Source organism: Cornus florida, unplaced genomic scaffold, assembly GCF_030987335.1.
Source record: "Cornus florida cultivar Cherokee Brave unplaced genomic scaffold, ASM3098733v1 CherokeeBrave_3.0.0_Hap2_Chr03, whole genome shotgun sequence".
NCBI classification, from domain to species: Eukaryota; Viridiplantae; Streptophyta; class Magnoliopsida; order Cornales; family Cornaceae; genus Cornus; species Cornus florida.
This window is the reverse complement of record NW_026775573.1, coordinates 5,454,788-5,475,499: the sequence shown is the minus strand read 5'-3', so window position 1 is coordinate 5,475,499 and position 20,712 is coordinate 5,454,788. Positions and strand designations below refer to the sequence as shown.

The window sequence follows — 20,712 nt, the reverse complement described above, 5'->3', positions numbered from 1 at the left end:
GCTCAAAACTGCTACAAATTTAATACGCGTTATTGTAAACCTGGAACTAAAATTATCATCTCGGTGTGGAAGCAACTCAGTCAAGTCCTCCAAAAATACATCTAGAAAGTCGCGTACAACCACCGGATAATCAACCCTACAAAACTCCATATCATCATCGATAAAAAGGCAAACCAAGAAGAACATCTGTCGATCCCGACCCCTAATAGCATAGAATGAATGAGTGAGAGGATCACACTGATCTCCCACAAAACAGAAACAATCCCCATCCGGGGTACACATTGAAACTCTGTCCCTAAAACAATCAATAACAACTTTGAAGGACGACAACCAGTCCATCCTAAGAATGACGTCAAATCATGTCATCTCAAGAAGGATGAGATCGAACTCAAGAACACATCCGACAATCGTGATGGAACAACTCTTACAAACTCTACCAAGAGTGACTGAATCCCCAATAGGCGTGTCAACACAAAGTGGTCTGTCTAACTGACTGACATCCAATCCCAATGCCCGTGCAAATGATGAAGCAATGAATGAATAGGAAGCACCAGAATCAAACAATACAGGAGCCCAAGAACGGGACACAAGAAACATACCCCTGACAACTGAAGGACTAGATGGTGACTCAGCTAGAGTGAGTGCAAACACGCAACCATGGGTCCTCTGCCCCTGAGAACTACCTGCCTGATAGCCAGACTGCTGAGTAGGTAGACTCGAAGAAGCTCCTCTACCCGGTCGAGAACTCTAGACTGACACGGCTGGCTGAGATGGCTGAGGTGGTGGTGGCGGTCGAAACCCTGACTGAACTGTGACAGACTGCATCTGCCTCTACTGTGAACCTCCACCTCTACCCAAACCACTGCCTCGCTGTGGACAATCTTTCACCCTATGGCCCTGCTGGCCATACCCGTAACATCCACCAGATGCCACCTGAATCTGAGTACACTGGGACTTGTAATGCCCTGATTGCCCACACTTGAAACAAATTACTTGAGCTATCTGAGCCTGAGTGCATTGGGACTTGTAATGTCCCTGCTGCCCGCATCTGAACAAGTAACATTCGGTCTAGAAGACCCAATAGACACTGAAGCTATGAGTGCGGATCTGACTGACTGCTGTCCCCTTAAACCTGACTGCTCATGTTTCTGTTTCTTACTTGATTGTCCCTTGGAGAAAGCACTCATACCCCTGTTGTGCTTATAAGACTCCCGGATAGCCTTGCTGTCTTTGATCTCAGCCTCAACCACTAAGGTCTTTCGCACTTCTTTTGCATATTCTGTCGATTCTGAGGCAGCTACAATTGGCCTGATAGTAAGATCAAGGCCATCAATAAATTCTCTATCTTTCTTTCTTCATTATTAGTAATCCCCGGTGCAAACCTCAAAAGCAATGTAAACTTGTTTTCATACTCTGTAACTGTCATGATTCCTTGCTTCAACTCATCCAACTCTTTCTTTAGTTCCCTCCGCTTAGGCGCAGGAAAGTACTTTTCATAGTATAATTTCTTAAAAGTATCATATAACATAGTATCCAAATCGTGCGTGTGTGAAATGGTCTTCCACCATATCTCAGCATCACCAATAAAATTGTAAGTCGCTAATGTGATCTTCAACTTGTCCGTTGCCAAATTCATGGCATTAATATGCTTCTCTACCCTATCCATGAAACTATATGTAATAAGCGGATCTGGGCTGCCCTCAAACACAGTTGGCATTAATTTCACAAACTTTGCAATGTGATAAAGAGTATCATTCAACTCATTTGTCTTTGGAGGTGGAGGTGGTAGTGGTACCGGTGGTGGCACAAACTGTGACGATGACGCACCTGCCCGTCAAAATGCTTTGAAAAGAACTGCCTGAACGGCCAACTGCAATTGTTCCTCATTTATCTGAAAAGGTGAATCAACGGTCCCCCTCGCTTGTCCCCCTCTTGATGGGACCAAATCATGCTATCTTCCTCAATTTGCTCCTGATCCCTTTCCATGGGATTGGAGCTAGAACTTTTCCCGGGATCCCTTCGTGGTGGCATGACGCTATAAGAAGAAGGAAACGGATCAATAACGATGACACTAAAATACACACGAGAACGGAGTCCTCACACGAATGATTTGACAAGAATGGAAACACATAAACACCTTCTATACTCCCAGAATACCCAACTAATGATAAACATGATCATGCTAATAATATACAACAACATTAAACACTTAACACGTAATCATATAAGTAGTTAAACAATTAAGCCTGCCTTTCAAATAATTAAACACCTTAACACATAAGCATATAAGCATGTAATCACGTAAGCAATTAAGCAAGTAAACAAATAACTCAACTCCCCATGCAATCCTAGGTAGGCCTCTACCCGTCGTCCTAATGGTATTCGAACCATCGCTCTGATACTAGATTTGTAACGACTCAAAATATACCAAAAGAATAATAATAAATAGCTAAAATTTTGGCATGATCTCCGCAGAAAAAGTCCCTCTACGACCTGTTGAACTACAAAAAAATGATGCAATGGCTTCACTGGGCCTTAAAGATAACCTATCCTGTCCCAACGCACAATATAATTATTATATCACATTCCCAATATGATTACATACATATCAAAAATCTCATTCTTCCATCTCATCCAAACAAGGAGTACACCTTAGTTACATCAAGTTACAGTCCATAAAATGTAGTTAGAATTTAAAAGCCCATAGCTTACAATATTGTACCAATTAAACTAAAGTTTCACAAAATGGTTAAGTGTACATTTACAAAATATTAAGGTTCTAATACAAAAGATAGCAAAATAAAATGGGTCTCTAAGCTCGTCTAAACCTGTGGTGGAACGTTGTCCGCCACCTCTTTTCCGTGTTCTGAAAAAAATGTTAAAAATAATGGGGTGAGCATAAACTCAGTAGGAAGTGTCTAAAACACACTTCTTATGACCCCGCGAATCCACATAAGGAAAAGGTAAAAAGAAATGGGGTCATACCATGAGGAATACATATTCTCAACCACAACAACAAATATGTAGCAAATGTCAACGAATCACAGATTTATTAAAATGCCATAAAGTGCAATGTTATGCATATGTCGCTCCCCAATTCCGAAACAATTCCGTTTCAACTATCAAACCGTTAGAGTCATGAATGGAGGGTTGACTAACTATCTATGACGACAAGGCATCTCCAAGGTGTCGTATTCGGCCTAATTAGTTCAACCATACTCCCCTCTAGACTACATTAACAACACGGACCACTAGGCGCCTCCTAGGCGTCCGGTTTTCGCAAACTCCTTTTAAAAAAATATTTTTCCCAAGAACAAATTCATTTATTTTAAAACATTTTTTCCCCAATGGATGCATGAATGTTTCATACTTCATTCATTAATTCAACTATAATGTTCCCACATACTTTTTCAAATAAATTACTAAAAAGACACAACTCATATTTTCATCCCACATTTTGATAGCAATTTAAAAATACAATTCACAAATTTATTTCCATAATTATAACATAAATTTTCATATCAATTGAAATTATGAAAACAAACCAACACTAAGCATGATTCTTTACAAGTTAAAAATCATCATACTAATAAGCCCAATTAACACATAACACACATTTATCACCATCAATATAAATAACCCTAACAAACATAATCACAAAAATTAAAATTAAGCATGCTTCAAGTTAAATTAAAAGTGAAAATTCATAAGAAATCCAAGAAATAGTGGATTAGAGCACACCTACCTCAATGGATGTAAAAACCCCCCAAAATCGCCAAATCCAATCCTTAATTTCGGAATCCCTAGGCTTAGCCAAATGGTGATTGGCTCCTATCAAATCGACGGCCGTGACAAAGTCTCAAACTTTGCTTCACAAAGTTCTACCAAATTCCAAAGGAGTGAAGCTAGATCAAGCCTTGAAATTGCCAAAAAAAAAAAAAAAAGGGAAACTTCATAGGGTAAAAATGATGCAGTAGAGAGAGAGAAGCCAATGGGTCTGCGTAATGGCTTTATGGCCTTTTGTTATGTTTTTAATATATTGGTGGGGCCCACTTACTTTTTGAAATCAAAGAATTATTTTATAACTTTAATATATATGTATGTATAATATATACATACATATATATTAAAGTTATAAAATAATTCTTTGATTTCAAATATATATATATATATATATATATATAATTGTTACAAGCACAGCTGTTTGAATTTGGGATTAAAGAAAATTTAACTCAAAGTTTGTAATAAATTTCTTCTAATCCTAAATCCAAAGTACCTATTGAGTGCTCTCAAAGTGTTCAAGCATAACATCGACTTTTTTTAAAAAAAAAAAAAAAAAAAAAAAAAACAAACAAACAAAACAGAAAGTGCAACTTTATTATCCAACCCAATTTTAAATAAAAATTTCCCTAACAAATAGGATTTCAAAAGTGAACCCTAATTAGACTAAGATTTATTTTTATTTTTGATAAGTAAAAAGAAACAAATAAGAATTGGGCTTAGATTTTTGAGACAGAATGCCTAACATTATTGTTATTTCGAAAAGAGTCCTGCCTGACTTAAAAGCCAAATCCAACATTTGTGATATATATATGTATCTTTCATTCACTAGTAGGCTAGTAGCCAACCGCGAAGTATATATAAATAATTTTCCTAAACACGTTTAGCCTCGCGCAATCACTGACACAGAGACAACTATATCTATCAACTCTATGTATCTGTTTATGATAAAGACTAGACAAGTTTCCTATGTAGTATAACAAATTATTTATATATAATTTAATATATTGGCGATGTTATGTATAATTTAATATAGTTTCCTATGTAGTATAACATAAATTAATTTTATTTTTATTTATCTCTCATATGAAGAGCCTTTTAAAAAAATGGAGTGATCTTTACATAAATTACATTCAGGATTGAAATATCTACTGTGGTAAATTCGTTGAGGGTTTTTATAATTTTTAATTGTATTTCTGTTTTACCTTTTTTTTTTTTAGAGAAGAAAGTGATTTTTTTTGAGAAGGAAATGGGGGAAATGTTAATTTTTATGTTGTAAGTTTTGGAGTTTATGGTGGTATAATAATGGCTTCAGAACGTTTTATAGCGTGGATGTTGTTGTTATGTTAATTTGTTTATATATATTGGATGTTTTAATTTATTACTTCAATGTTCCCTATGTTAAATGGTAGTTGTACGTTTTATTTTTGGAAAATAATATTTACACGGATTTGTTACATTGAACTATAGACTTACCTTTTTTAATAGATCATTTATGTAGTAATTCAGGCGGGTTAGGCGGGTTTGAGCTAGGCATAATTTGAGTCCAATCTATCATATGAAATGCTAAACAATAAAAAGTTGAGGGGTGCTAATCACAATCGCCCCAGCAACTGTAGAATGTCAGTCGCTAATTTAGCGGTTAACGCGTGTATTTTCTTTCCCGATAATTAATTACTATTTTTTTGCCAATTTCCTTTTGGGTCTCTCATTATATATAATTACTATACTAGCCTCCTAACTGATAAACCATTAGCATAAATTCTCTCTTCAGAAATTTTCACGGTTCCTTCTCACTTTAAAATTTTATTTGTTACAAAATTCCATATCTAAATGTTTGAAGTTCCAACACTAAAATTTTCTTTTTTACAAAAGTCCTTATCTAAATGTTTGAAGTTCAAATCTGAATTTTTCATTATCCGTATTCTTTGTATTCGAAGTATTGTTCTGATTTTTCAGATTAAAAAAGTAAATAAAATAAAATAAAAAGTACTATAAATTTTTTTTAGATTATACTTTTTTTTCATCTGATTTTATTTTTTTATTTGAAAAACAACAGAATACTTCGAAATATAGAACATGGATCTGAAAAAATCATATAATTTTAGAGAGAGAACCAAATTATAGTACTTTTTTCACTGATTGTTTTATTTTTTTAATCTGAAAAATCAGAGCAATACTTCGAATACAAATAATATGGATCTGAAAAAATTCATATCTGAACTTCAAATATTTAGATATGGACTTTTGTATAAAGAAAATTTTTGAGTTGGAACTTCAAACATTTAGATATGGAATTTTGTAAAAAAATAAAATTTTAAAGTGAGATGGAACCATGAAGGTTTTTGAAGAGAATTTATGCGAATGGTTTTTCTAACGGTAGGAGGCTAGTATAGTAGTTATATATAATGAGAGACCCAAAAGGAAGTTACCAAAAAAATAGTAATTAATTATGAGGAAAGGAAATACACGGGTCAACTGACGAGTGAGATTCCACAGTCACGGGGGGCGACTGTGATTAGCACCCCTCTAAAAAGTCTAAAGACTTTTTGTAGATTTTTAATAAATTACAAACAAACTTTTAGAAAATTAATTTTCTTAAATTTTAACATACAAAAAGTTAAGATTTAACTAAAGAAATTGAAAATAAAAAAAGTAATCATAATTTAAAAATTATATATAATGTATTTAAAAGTAAAAATATTTAGGAAAATAATATTAGAATTCGAGTTCGGATTGGCTTGGGTTGCTAGTACTCCAACCCTAATTAAATTCGGATTGAGATTTTTCAACCCAAACCCAACCCTAATTAAATTCGGATTGAGATTTTTCAACCCAAACCCAACCTTAATTATTAAAATGATTGTCCAAACCCGTAAAAAATCAGGTTGGGTTCGGGTTACCCAACCCAAGTTATCCCTAAAATAAGGGAGTAGAAACCTCCATTTGTATTGCGCATAAATAAACAATCATTGATTATTTATTTTTTTTCTTTCTTAGAGTATGTACGTGTATCGGCTCCACAACACACGTATCAATCCGAATTTCTGCCAACACTACTATGCCCTGAAAATTATTCAGGGTAATAAATTAATACATATTACTATGTTTCGTGTAACCAACCTGAAAAACTACACAACTTAATTCTTGTGTTTGGTGCCTAATTTCAAAATTGAAATCATCATTCCCCACCATTCACCATTCTTGGAGAATAGTCATTCATCATTTCACCATTAAACAAAAAAAATGACCATTCTATTTCCACCTAAAAAAAATAGTGTCTAAAAAATATATTAAAAATAACATTGAAGTAGTGTTTCTAACAAAGAGGAATGTTAAACACAGTCGCGCAATCAACTGCGCATTCACAGTTGCACATCTGATTGGTTGAAAAACTCAATTATAGAAGTTGTAATTAATGATTCTTTCCTCCCTTTTTTTTTTGAAACTATAAAACTTCAACTTTTAAGACCAAATTATCTTTTTATATTTCTTCTTTATTTTCTACCCTACTTGTACGTATACACACACACACACATATATATATATTTATAGAGTAGTGATCTATTGCTCCCCATAGAACAAGAAAATTCTTCCGCACTTTCTACAGTGACCATTAGATTAAATCTAATGATTTAATACAAAACCACTATCATTATTTCTAATTTCCAAATTTAATATTTGCCAATACAATTAATTATAACAATAAAAGGTAAGTACTAAAAAAAATTAAAATAATGATAGTATAATAATAACAGTATTAAAGAAAATATTAAGAAAAAGAACTAATTTACAAAGAAAATCTAAAATTTCATAGAATAATAACATGTTTTGTTGTGAATCTCCTCATTACGTCAATAAATTTTTGTTATTATAGTAAAACTAGAAAAAATATATATTGTGCGATTTATTATGACAGATGAGTAATTGGGATGTGTTCATAACTAGTTAGAATTTGTGACAAAGAGTTAGAGAAAAATAGATTGAATTTCTAATTTTTAAATAGCATGCATTTAGGGAGGTATTCAATAATTTAAATTGTATAATTTTTTATTATTTTTTAGTTGATGTTTCGTTGTTTTGTATGTCAATAGTGTAATTTTTAATGTATTTTTTACATTCAAACAGAAAATGTCAACTTTAGTACTAAGTCATGGATACAATTTTGCAACACTTGTAAAAAAAAAAATTATAGAAAAAAAAATTCCAATTAATGGTGAGACGTGATTTCGAGAGCTGAAGAGATTTCTATTTTTATTTTTTTAGTATTTACCTTTTATTGTTATAATTAATTGTACTGGTAAATATTAAATTTAGAAAACAGAAAGAGTAATAGTGGTTTTGTATTAAAAGGAAAGCTATAGGTAAGTTTAGAATGTGTGACCATTAGATTAAATCTAATGGTCACTATAAAAAGTGTGGAAGAATTTTCTTACTTCATGGGGAGCAAGAGATCAGTACTATATATATATATATATATATATATATATATATATATATATATATATATACCTTCATTCTTCTTTGCTTTGCTTACCTACCTTATTCTTTCAAAAAAAAATATTATGTGAATTGTAGGGGTGGCAAATGAGCGGGTTGGGAAGAATGAATTTTATTAAAAGTCAATAATAAAAAAATGCTCTCCCTTCTCTCACCATCTCCTCCCACCACCCACCGCCACCACCCTAACCTTGCCCACTAGATTTAACTATGGGTAAGACCAAATCAATGAAACCACCAGCCTACCCCTCATCACCACTTTCTGGCCCAAACATTCTCCTCCCACAAACCACTACACCACCAAACCTATCCAATACCTTGCTGGCGTCTCACCTCAGTCTTGAAAATATCCAAATCACACCCACTAATGTGGCTGATCTTGAGGCTTCCTATGATAGCAGCCGCTGCTCTAGCTAAGAAGGTTGTCAATGATACTCTAGCTAAATTGCTTGCGAATGCAAATGTTGAACTGGCACAAGCATGAGAGATGATTGCTAACCTTTAGCTAGCTCTGTTGAAGGAACGTCAACTCCCTAGTGGTGACAGACCATCCAAAGCCACATTGGACAAGCCCGTCTAGGCAAATGGTGGAGACTAGAGGCTCCCAAAGAGGGACAGGGAAGGAGGTCAAGGATGTTAAAGGCCACTCTAGAGGATAAGCTCTTCACGCGCCACCTGTGAGAGTGCCTACCATTACCAAAGACAAGTCATGTCCCACGTTTTCAGCTGATGTGGTTATTGACCAAGCTGTCACCTTACACAAGAGTAGCAACTGTGGTTCTGGATACGTTTCCCCAATAATTGCTCATGCCTCTTCAAGCTCTAGACCTCCTCTACCTACTAAGAGCTGGGCTAACGTTGTAGCTGGCGGATATAAGGTGGCCCCTAAGATGAATTTTGAATTCATTCCACCACCCCCTTCTACCAACTCCCCTCCCCTAGTTACCATGCCGAAGGAGATTACCGGTGATGGTGAAGATGAATGGAGGTCTTCCATTGTGGGATATTTCATCCAAAATAAGCTGCCTTACTCCCTTGTCAAAACTGTTACCATGAAGATGTGGAGCTATTTTGGGTTACTTGATGTTCTTGCTGATGACAAAGGTTTCTTCATCTTCAAGTTTGGCACTAAGATTGATTGTGACAAAGTTCTTAAGAATGGTCCTTGTATGGTTGTTGGTAGACCTCTTATTCTGAAGAAATGGCACAAGGGATTATAGCTTACTAAAGAGTCTTGTAGATTCATTCATCTCTGGATCCGATTTTATAACATTCCCTTTGAGTATTGGACCCCTAGGGGATTCAGCTATGCTGTTAGTGCGGTTAGCTGACCTTTATTCGTTGATGAACGCACTGAAACAAAAAAAAGAATTAGTTATGCCTGAATCTGTGTCGAAGTTGATGCTTCCAAGCCTTTGGTAGAATCTTTCAACATCGAGCTTCCTACTGGTGAGATCATTGGCATTGAGGCTGATTTCCAATGGAAACCTCTTGTTTGCTCTTCTTGCTTTTGTTTTGGTCACCAAGAGAGGACCTGTCCATATACAAAACAGCCTCCCTCTGCTGTTCCCCTCCCTGTCACCAATCATAATAAGGAATAGGTTGCGGTGAACAAGGAAAAAGGATTGCTTAGGGAGGCCCTAGATGTAGTTTTGAACCACATTCCAGTGAAGGGGAACTGCCTTAATGGGATATCTAACACAGAACAACGGAAGGATACAGTCACAACCAAGGCCATGAAAAACAAGCTGGATGAGTCTGTTATAGGCAAATGTGGGGATTTACACACTGATGAGGCCACAAATAAGGACCCTATTGTTATTAAGGAGATGCCTAGTACTACTGCAACTGCTCCCCAACATCCTGATTGTATTGTTGTAGGAAGGGGTACCACTCAAAGACCCGCACCTATCAGTGATGACACTTCATGCTCTGGCTGTTCTAGTTCTACCCCAAATGAGGATTCTATCTGCATCGAGGGCACCATCAAGAAGAAGAAGAAAAAGAAGAAGAGGGGTGAACCTGACCCCAACCAGGTCACTGAATGCTCACCTTCTTTATGAGCTTTGCAGCATGGAACGTTAGGGGTCTCAATTCCCCTGAAAAACAAACCGAAATAAGGAAGCTCATTAATGAGCATTCATTACATCTTTTAGCCATCCTTGAAACAAAAATTCAAGAGGCTAATGTCACTGCCGTCCATATGAAGATTGCTCCTTCATGGAAACTTTTTCACAATTACCCCCACTCTCCTTTGGGTAGGATATGGATCTTGTATAATCCCAAGGTTCTGACTGTCCATAGAATGTCTGATGGGGCACAACACATTCATTGTAGTGTGACTTCTATTGATGATCAGAAACATTTTTATATCTCAGTGGTATATGCTTACAATACTGCCTTGCAAAGGAGAAGATTGTGGTCTGACATGGTTGTATTGGCTTCTCTTATGTGTCAATCTCCTTGGTCAATTATGGGTGACTTTAATATCATGAGGCACTTTAGGGAGACTTTTGGTGGCTCTGGTAGATGGAATAGTGGTATCATTGAATTCAATGAGTGCATCCATAGTGCTGAGCTCTCTGATCTTAGGTACTCTGTCATTAGGTTTACTTGGACCAATAAAAGTCCTGGAGTAGCTAACATAACCAGGAAACTTGACAGGGGGTTTTATGTAATGATATGTGGTCATCCTCATTTCCTCTTTCCTGCTGTGAGTTCCTTCCGTATGGAGTGTCTGATCACTCACCTATGGTGATTAAATGTAGGGAGCGGGACCCTAAAAAGAAGTTCCCTTTTTAAGTTTTTCAATTTTATGGCTTACCATAGAGATTTCAATGAGATTGTTGCTACTATTTGGTCCCAATAGATTGATGGCTCTACCATGTTCCAGGTGGTCATGAAGCTGAAAATGCTCAAGTGCAAGTTGAAACAACTCAATAACAAGGAGTTTAGTGATTTATCCAATAGAGTGTTGGCTGCTAAGGATGAGCTTCAAAAATGCCAAGTTAGACTGGATGATGATCCATCTAATGAAGGGGTTAGATGCACTGAAAGGATTCTTCTGTAGAAGTATATTGAACTTTCTAAAGCTAAGGAACAACTTTTTTAACAGAAAGCTAGGGTTAACTGGCTGAAGGATGGGGACCAAAATACATTATTCTTTTTGAAAACTTTCAATAACAAGTGCAACAGGAAGAAAATTAGTAGGCTCACTTTAGCAAGTAGGGAGATCACTGACTCTATCCTAGTCATCAAGGATGAAGCATTGAGGTTCTTCCAAGCTATTCTTGGAAATAATACTGGTCCCTACTTTGGTTCCAGTCCACTCATGAAAACTATAGCAAGTCCATCCCTGAGTCCTTTATTGCTAATCTCATTAGCATCCCATCTATGGAGGACATCAAACAGTGTTTCTTCTCTCTAAAGAACTCTAAGCTCCAGGTCCTGATGGCTACAATACTTACTTTTTCAAGAGGGCTTAGAATGTTGGGATAATGACATCTCCAAAGCTGTAAGAGAATTTTTCACCAATGGGCAGTTGCTGAGAGAGATCAACTCTACTTACATTTCCGTGGTTCCAAAGGTCCCCAATCCCACTACCTTGAATGATTTTAGACCCATCTCGTGTTGTGTAATACCCCTAATTTCAAAAGAATAGTTTTGGTATTTAATTTATTATTTTAATTGAATTTTAAATTGTTTAAATTGTTGATTGGCGTGTTTATTTGCAATAATTGATGACTTGTTATTTAATGGTGATTTTCTGTATTAATTATAAAATTGTTTTTATTTTTCTGTATTACGTTAAATTAGAATTTATTGTTTTCTTTAATTGAAGTAATTATTAAATGGTTTAATTAATTATTAAGTATGAAAATATCGTTAGGGTTTTAATTCTGTTTAGGTTTAAGTTATAAGCCGACGTAAATTTGGTTGGTCTATGGGCCGGCTAGGATTCAAATTAGGGCTTGAAGTAAAATTTGGTTTCTTGTAAAAACCTATAAATGTAAGTATTGAGTTTTGCCTAGGGTTTTTAAAAAAACCCTATCCACGACAGTGGAGGCAGAGATAAACCAAAGAAAGCAAACAGAGATCTCGCCGAGGAATTGAGGAAAACGTCAGTGTAAGGCAAGTTCTAATCCTAACTCCTTCCCTTTGCCTCGTGTTTTTCGCACATCTAATACAACTCCAGGGAATATAAGGATTTAAATTTAAACTGAAATTTTCCATGCCTCTGTTGTGTTAAAACTGTCGATATTTGGAAATCATATACTGTTGTTTAGATGTTTTCCTGTATACCATATAATTGCATTCATGTTAATTAATGAATAAAGGGGTTTAATCAGTTTTGGAACACCTTGGGACAACATTAAACTGAATAGGGTTCGTATGGGTGTTCATCTGAACAGTGTGTTCATGGATGGGAAAAACATTCCAGTTTAAATTCTATGTGGTATAATTCATGATTAATTAGTATCGTTGGTTGAATAAGGAATTTAAATGGCTTTTGATCATACTGGAATCTAATTAAGACACTTAGGAACCCTAGGGATGAAGAACAGTTCGTCGGAAAATCGCCGGACGCAAAAGGGATGAAGAACAGAGAAGAGACGACTCAAGATTTCAAAGAGCCGGCTCTTTGGAGGAAAGAGCAGGCTCCATGGGAACATGGAGCCGGCTCTAAGGGGTCTTGGAGCCGCCTCCAAGACTAGGAGAACAGGCTCTTTCTTTGAAGAGAGAGCAGGTTCTTTCTTTGAAAAAGCTTCTAGTTTTACGTTTTCTGCAATTTGTTTGGCTACGGAACTCGGATTTTGGGATTTTCAGATTCTATAGGAAGCTATACTTGGGTGTTTTGAGATATTCTAAGTCTAGTTAACACTTGTGAGAGTGGATTAATGCTTAATAAATCAGTATGTGTTTATAGCTTGAACATTGGTAAGTCTCGATGGAAATTGTTTTATTTCAGTGCAGAGGAATTTTAAATTACTGAACCTTAATTTGTTGATTCTCTGTGAGTGGAAATTTTATTAATATGATATTATTAACAGTGGACAAGTATGATAATTAATATGGTTTTTATTAGACTTGTTATGGTTTTATGGACGAGAAGAGTAAATTATCTGCATGCTCAAGTAAGATAATTTGTAACGGAGATATGGGATGAACATGATGCTTATCTATTTAATTTATGTTCATCATGGAATTAATTGATATGTCTTATTATTTTGATCTATCAGAAACTGGAGTAAGCATGTTAGTCTATATTTCTATTTATGCTTATTATGGTTCAGTTGCTATGTGCATTGATTATGTATTTTATCAACTATTGGATGGATTGGATTGTATGTACCGGTATGGGACGGTGACATACTAGGTTTAGGTTAGCTCAAATTGCTAAGTCCTACCTACTTTGGAATAAGGATACGGATTTATAAAAATAGAATCCTCCTTATGTATAAGTTTGTGCGGTTGAATAAGCTAAACGACTTAAGTCTGTGCGGTTGAATAAGCTGAACGACTTACTGGATTTCTTATGGATGAATGTGAACGGATTTTAAATATATTATTATAGTACCGTGACATGAGCTTGAGTCTCAGAGTTGACGGTTAGGGAGCGTATATGTAGTAGGACACGTAGCTAGCTATACTGGTTGAAGTGTACCCTGTTAGGCTTAGGTAGTCATGCCCACTCAGGTGCGTTTTGCATGTTACCTTCTACTCAGGTTAAGACCCGTATCATAGTCCAGTGAGAGTTCATAGTGTGGATATATATATATATATAGACACGGATTATATAGTTCTTGTTGAGTTGGTTAGAGTGTATATGTAATACCCCTAATTTTAAAATGATAGTCTCGGTATTTATTTATTTGTTTTAACTGTATTTTTAATTATTTAATTTTAATTGTATTTTTAATTATTTAATTGATTATTAGATTAATTGTTTATGTGTTTAATTGAATTAGACATTACTTGATTATTTGATTATGTGTCTATGTATTATTTGTATTTGTCTAAGTGTTAATTGTTTAATTAGATTATGTGCTTAAATGGTGTTTTGATTAATTGTAAATTAAATGTTTTCTTTTCTTTTATTATTTTATTTTATTTTTCTTTTATGGTTATGGTTAATAGTCATAGGCCAACCAATTATGTCACACGGATTACTTGAATAGGAGGTTGGATGTGTATAAATTATTACCCAAGATAGTTGTGCATGTATATATATAGATATATATTATATACATATATAAAAGGGAAAGTAATTTATTAATTACTTTTATGGTAACTTGGGTAGTAATATTTAATCTGATGTATATGTTTTATATTTAAATAATAAAAATATACATAGATTTGATACGTGTTATGTTTTAAGTTACTTTATAATATTATGGTAACTTAAGTATTATTAGATAATCCATTAATAAATAATGGAATGTGTATAATTTATTTATTTAATAGAGATATACATAAATTATATACATAACATATTTTACTTACCTTTTTAATATATATATAAGGGAAACTAATTTATTAATTACTTTTATGGTAACTTGAATAGTAATATTCAATCTGATGTATATGTTTTATATTTAAATAATAAAAATATACATAGATTTGATACGTGTTATGTTTTAAGTTACTTTATAATATTATGGTAACTTAAGTATTATTGGATAATCCATTAATAAATAATAGGATTTGTATAATTTATTTATTTAATAAAGATATACATAAATTATATACGTAATATATTTTACTTACCTTTTTAATATTTTAATATTTATTTTTTTTAAGTTGACTTGGATTTGGAAAAAGGTTAGGGTTATTTTATTTAACATATAAATATATAGTTATAGGTTGTAAAAGGGGGTTAGAAATATTTACGTGATATATTATAGAAAGAAGGAAGAAGGAAAAAAACCCTGTAGAGAGAAGATCAAGGAAGAAGAAGTTTAACTTTCGATCCGAAAGTTTAAGGCAAGTTCTTCTTCTATCTCTTTCCCTTTGATTCGTGTTTCTGTACATGCCTAGGAAATTTCAGAATTTATTAAACACATAAAATTAAATAATTATGCATGTTTAATTGGATTAGAACATATGTTTTATGAATTTGGTTCATATCTGTTCTTGTGTTATGAATTGATAAATGCATGATTTTGATTTGATTTCCGGTGTGAATTTTTACATGTTTAAATTATGTATTTTTCATATCTGTGGAATGATGGAACGTAGAAACATGCCTAGGATTCCTGAACATTGAATAGGAACTAGGTTTGGGTTTAAAAAAATTTAAATGGACTCAATCATAATGATGCTTGCTATTTGAATATTTTAAACAAACGAATGGATTTAATCTTTTAATATGTTTTAGCAATTGAGATTAAATGTGTAGGATGAATTGGATATGAAGAATGCTTATGTGTCGGTATAATAAAATATCATCATATGTATAAGATTCAGTTTATGTAGGACATATGATATAAAAACCTTAAATAAATAATAAGTCATTCCTATTTTGTAATAACTTGATATCATATTATCATAGTTATTTTTGGATTGTTTGATGTATTTCCTTAATCGTTACATCAATTATTGGATTATGTGGTTTAATGCACCGGTATGGGATGGTGGCATTCTAGGGACGGATTAACTTATCAATTAAGTCCTACCTATTTTATATAAGAGAATAGATTAACTAAAATATTAAGTCCTACTTATATTCAAGTCAGGTCAGCTGAACAAATTGAATGATGTGATACTCCTAATTTCGAAATACGGGTTGATCAGGTCCGCGCTCAAAGTCAAGGGATATCAGCCAATCAATAATAAGCAAGCACAAAATATAAGAAAAAAAAAATATAAAATAAATAAACAACGCTGAGAGGGAAAACTAAATTAATAATTAAATAACAAAACCTCTGATTATAATAATAATAAATCTCTAGAGTACAACTTGGGAATCCATACCATGTGGACCCCTAATAAAAATCCCCACTAAAGACGAAATAAATAAATGTCTAACTCAGAAATAATAAATGATAGCGAAAACATAGTGGAGGTCCTACGTCTATGACACCGAAAGAGTGATAAAGTCTGACCTCTGCTCTGCACGAACTGACTTTATGTCTGGAACTATTGAGGACCTGAAAAGATAACAACAAAGGTGGGTCAAAACTCACGAACAAGCCCTTTCTATTATATCCCAAACAGAGACCCGAGAAACGATACATCCTAGTCCAACTCATGCAATAAATACGTAGGTCAATATACATAAGTATACACACTATAGACTTTCACTGGATCATAAGACAGCCTCAACCGGATAATAGGTCTCATGCAAGCGAACACAAGGTGGTCACGAGTACCTCTTCTACTAGGGCACACACATCCCTATAACCAGATGTACAAGTGACAACAAAACTACACAATAATTCTTCTTCTTCTTCTTCTTCTTCTTTAGGTTAATCGAGTCTGAGGCTCTAAAAGATCTTTCAAAACAACTTCTTCTTCTTTGGGTTACTGGAGTCTGAGGCTCTAAAGGTTTTTTCAACAAGGCCAGAGATTGGCAGTTTCAGGTCAAAAGTCAGCCTTTGCAGAATCAATGCTAATGCGTCCACATCTGACATGGCTCGGTGAGCTGGACCAACTAATGGGATTTCATAACACTCACGGAGGGCTTGCAAAGATGTTTTTGCAGGAACCTTCGATCCTGTTGACAAAAACAACCAAGTCAAACTCCTGAGATACACAAGGGGAGAGAGAGAGAGAGACAGACAGACAGACAGACAGACCTCCCAACTTCATTGCTTCACGTGCCAGAGGAAGTGTGTCCAGAAACAGCCAATCTGAAGGAACCTCAAATGAGTGGCGAGAGAATTCATTATTCAAAAAGGGAACATCAAAAGTACGAGCGTTGTGAGCAATCAACACTACAAATCCACTAGTTTTCTGGCGGCTTCTGACATACTGCAGCAAGATTGGGATCAGCTCCTCCATCCTACATAAAATTCATGACAGTAAGATTACCACAAAATATATTCAATTTTTCAAAAGCATTATGTTTATTGATTGTACAATGCTATGCAATGGAATACATATCAACAATGACAAATGAATTATTCCCACAAGTCAGTTCTGATCGTGCTGGTCACACTAAAAGGACCAAGTCAAACAGTAACATCCAGAACTTAGCATTCCTATTTTATAGTCAAATCTCCATAACGACGATGATCATAATAATAATAATAATAATAATAAAATGAAATATATATATATATATATATATAATTGTTTTACATTCCAAAAAAATAAATTTTATATTTTTAGGAGATTCTGAGACGTGAGGAGGCAAAATGGGCAAGATGATGAGTTGGCTGAAGGGACCTGCTTAAGGTGAAAGTAAAGTGTCCCGACTCCCGAGAAGGAAGCAGGAGGGATTACGTAGCAATGAGTTCTGGCGGAGACTGTTTCTTTTTGTATATCGAAAATGGGTCTCACGTATAGGTCCCATAGACATAACGTGGCTGCAGCTGCTTGAGTTGTATGCCCATAGACACAATAAAAATTCAAAAAATGATTAAATTATCTTTTCCCTTGTTTTAAAAAATTTCAATAACTTTATATTTTGACATCAAATGATAAAATTTTCATGAAATGCCATTAAATACAATATCAATTTTCATACCAATTTATCAATGGGCCAGTGGCCAGCGATGTTAGGGGATTCAAGCCTCAATAGATAAATGTGTGTGCAAGTGAGTACAAATTACGAAAAGAAAAAAAAAAATCATATCAATTTCATATTATTAAATTTTTCAAAATATATATATTTTTCATGTCATTTTATTAGATTTCCTTTTAGCGTTTGATTAGTTTTTTTAAAATAAGAAATAATAAATAGGTAGGATAATCTAGTATTTATAAGAAGAGAAATAAAAAAAAAGGGAGAATTGAGTCTTTTAGGGAGGTCAAAAATTAAAAAAGTTAAATACTCTGTACCTGTGTAATTTGTCCAAACTTTAAAAGAAGTTAGTGTAATTTATTATTTTATTTATGAGTAACAAAAAAACAGTCGGTGGTGGGGCATGGACTATGACGTCATTGTGATGATGTCATCGTAGTGTTATCATGATGATGTCATGGTAGAACTCTGAAATAATCGGGTTAGTGGACGCTGAGACTTACATCTCGTTTCCCAGTTTTTGATGCAGATTTTCTCCTATTGATTGATTTTTCAAGCTTTAGACATAAATTTGAGAGAAGTATTGTCACGCCCCAAAATCTTAAATACACTAACTCTTATCTCGTATTAAGATTTGGTATGACTTTCTTTATATAACTCCAACTTTATAGAAAAAAATAAATAAATAAATAATCAAATAAAGTAGTAGATGTAAATCTCCCTCTAATTTATAAAATTGGTACAACCATAATAGTAATCGACCTAGTCGAAAATAATCCATGATAACTGGACAAACTAAACTAAATCTAAAAAAATATATATATATATATCGTCATTCTTATTACAATGATCCCAACAATGAAAAAAATTGAACTAAACCAAAGAATACGAAAAGCTAGCTAAAATCCATCGTCATCATGTGATCTCATCACGTTCCTACTCAACGTGTATCTGAAATGTGATAATGAGGTGAGCTCACAAACTCAGCAATAAATGCTAAACACAATTATCGTTCAGCAAATTAACCTTACCTTATATTTCCATATATATGAGCAACTCAATAAGTGCATTAATAAAATAAATTACTTAACTCCAGTTAATTATAAACTAATTAATTAACCATTATTTACTGTTATTAAATTCACATATCACATGAGCCCCTGGCTCCACTCCAAATAAATGGTGTGAATTGCGTAGTACCTGACTACCAAATACACACATGTGGCTGGATGGTACGTCTACTCACCCAGATAGCCCTTGACCACGTCCACATAATAAGGGCTCATTAGACCCAGGGCCATAATAAAAGGGTAGTGCACTCCCAAATAGGCAGGTCCCTGACTATACCCAAAAGTCATCATAGGGTCAATCCCTGACTATCCCTTCGACTAATCCAAACTCATCAGTTAATTATTAATACACTCAAATACACTTTTAATTTTAAAAGAAAGGAACCCTAAAGACCCAACTAGTGAGAGTATAAAATTTCTGGACATACCCTAACATTAGATATATGACCCTGCAAAAATTCAGAATCTATCTCTTAAAAGTTTTTCTGTACTCTCCATTTTAGTGCTGAAAATAATACTTTTTTCAAGTTTTATTTCAGTTATACTATCTAGACATCATCTAAAAATCAGAATTGCATCACAGTTGTGTTCAATATGATGAAAAAGAGTAAACTGGAATATTCTATAATTTTTGAAATATAATTACTATTTTTCCTAATTTATTTAATGCAAAATACTTAAAAAATCAACTAAAAATAACATTTAATTTCGAACACAAGAGTGAACCCTAAAAATAACAGATTTAGAAAGTAAACACATCTAGTCTGAATCCAATTCAAAATTCATATGGGGTAGGCCACACTCTCTCCCATTCACTTGTCCTGCAATTTGGCTTACACAAATCCACTAACATGCCAATTTGATTTTCATGCCCAGAACTTGGTAACAAACCAAAATTACGGAAGTCAATACAGTTCCATGTCATCTAACTCAATCCCAGGCCTACAATCAGGTCACAAAATTCATTCTCAACATTATCTAGAAAAGATATATATATATATATATATATATATATTATCATTAGCATCTAGACGGTACACTACACAGTTAATTGAGTTGATGCCAGTATATATATTTAATTCAATCTATAGATAAATATAGATAGCACCTGTTACAGAGAGGTAGAATTTATAAATCAATTTCCATGATGAAAATATGCAAGTACCCAATAGAGTGCATGTGGTAAAATATATACTAGAACCCATATGTATATATAATTAGATCCAACAGAGTTACATCTACAACTCCATATTATACTTTATTTAAATACCAAAAAGTGAGTAGCAACCACATATTAATCTACTAATCAGGTTCATATATTCAATAATCATAGATTTATATCAAACAATCGACTAAAATACGCTAGAACATTCTAGATTAATTCTCTAACATTTTTATAAATCAAGTTGTAAACATATATAAAAATATAAAGCAAGATTAATTTGCCTGGAAAATGCTAATCCTTCCTTTTTACGCAAACGCCCAACCACCGTTCCTTTTTCCGACAATAGACACAACGTCAGATCTCTCTATCTCTCTTGCTCTCCTTTTTTTTTTATTATTATTATAGAATATCGTATGTTTCCTCTTACTACTGATATAACGTGTAAAAATATAAATAGAGTGATAAATAGTAGTTGAGATAATTTAGGATTCCTCCAAATTTAAAAGACA

At 33.8% G+C, this 20,712-nt stretch overlaps 3 protein-coding genes across 3 annotated transcripts; 1 reads left to right on the top strand and 2 right to left on the bottom strand.

Annotated features, from left to right (window-relative positions):
• Positions 1-831: 831 nt before the first annotated feature.
• Positions 832-1,887, bottom strand: LOC132300986 (uncharacterized). Its single transcript, XM_059798286.1, has 4 exons — positions 1,828-1,887; positions 1,383-1,729; positions 1,117-1,308; positions 832-1,048 (listed from the first exon to the last, which is right to left on the bottom strand). Exons 1-4 carry the CDS (start codon positions 1,885-1,887, stop codon positions 832-834), a joined length of 816 nt encoding a protein of 271 aa, XP_059654269.1.
• An 8,452-nt stretch (positions 1,888-10,339) lies between these two features.
• On the top strand, positions 10,340-11,707 carry LOC132300985 (uncharacterized). Its single transcript, XM_059798285.1, has 3 exons — positions 10,340-10,993; positions 11,174-11,320; positions 11,396-11,707. Exons 1-3 carry the CDS (start codon positions 10,340-10,342, stop codon positions 11,705-11,707), a joined length of 1,113 nt encoding a protein of 370 aa, XP_059654268.1.
• Positions 11,708-16,778: 5,071 nt separating this feature from the next.
• Positions 16,779-17,283, bottom strand: LOC132300984 (exonuclease DPD1, chloroplastic/mitochondrial-like). Its single transcript, XM_059798284.1, has 2 exons — positions 17,079-17,283; positions 16,779-16,996 (listed from the first exon to the last, which is right to left on the bottom strand). The coding sequence occupies exons 1-2, from the start codon at positions 17,281-17,283 to the stop codon at positions 16,779-16,781; spliced, it is 423 nt and encodes a 140-aa protein (XP_059654267.1).
• Between the last annotated feature and the right edge of the window lie 3,429 nt (positions 17,284-20,712).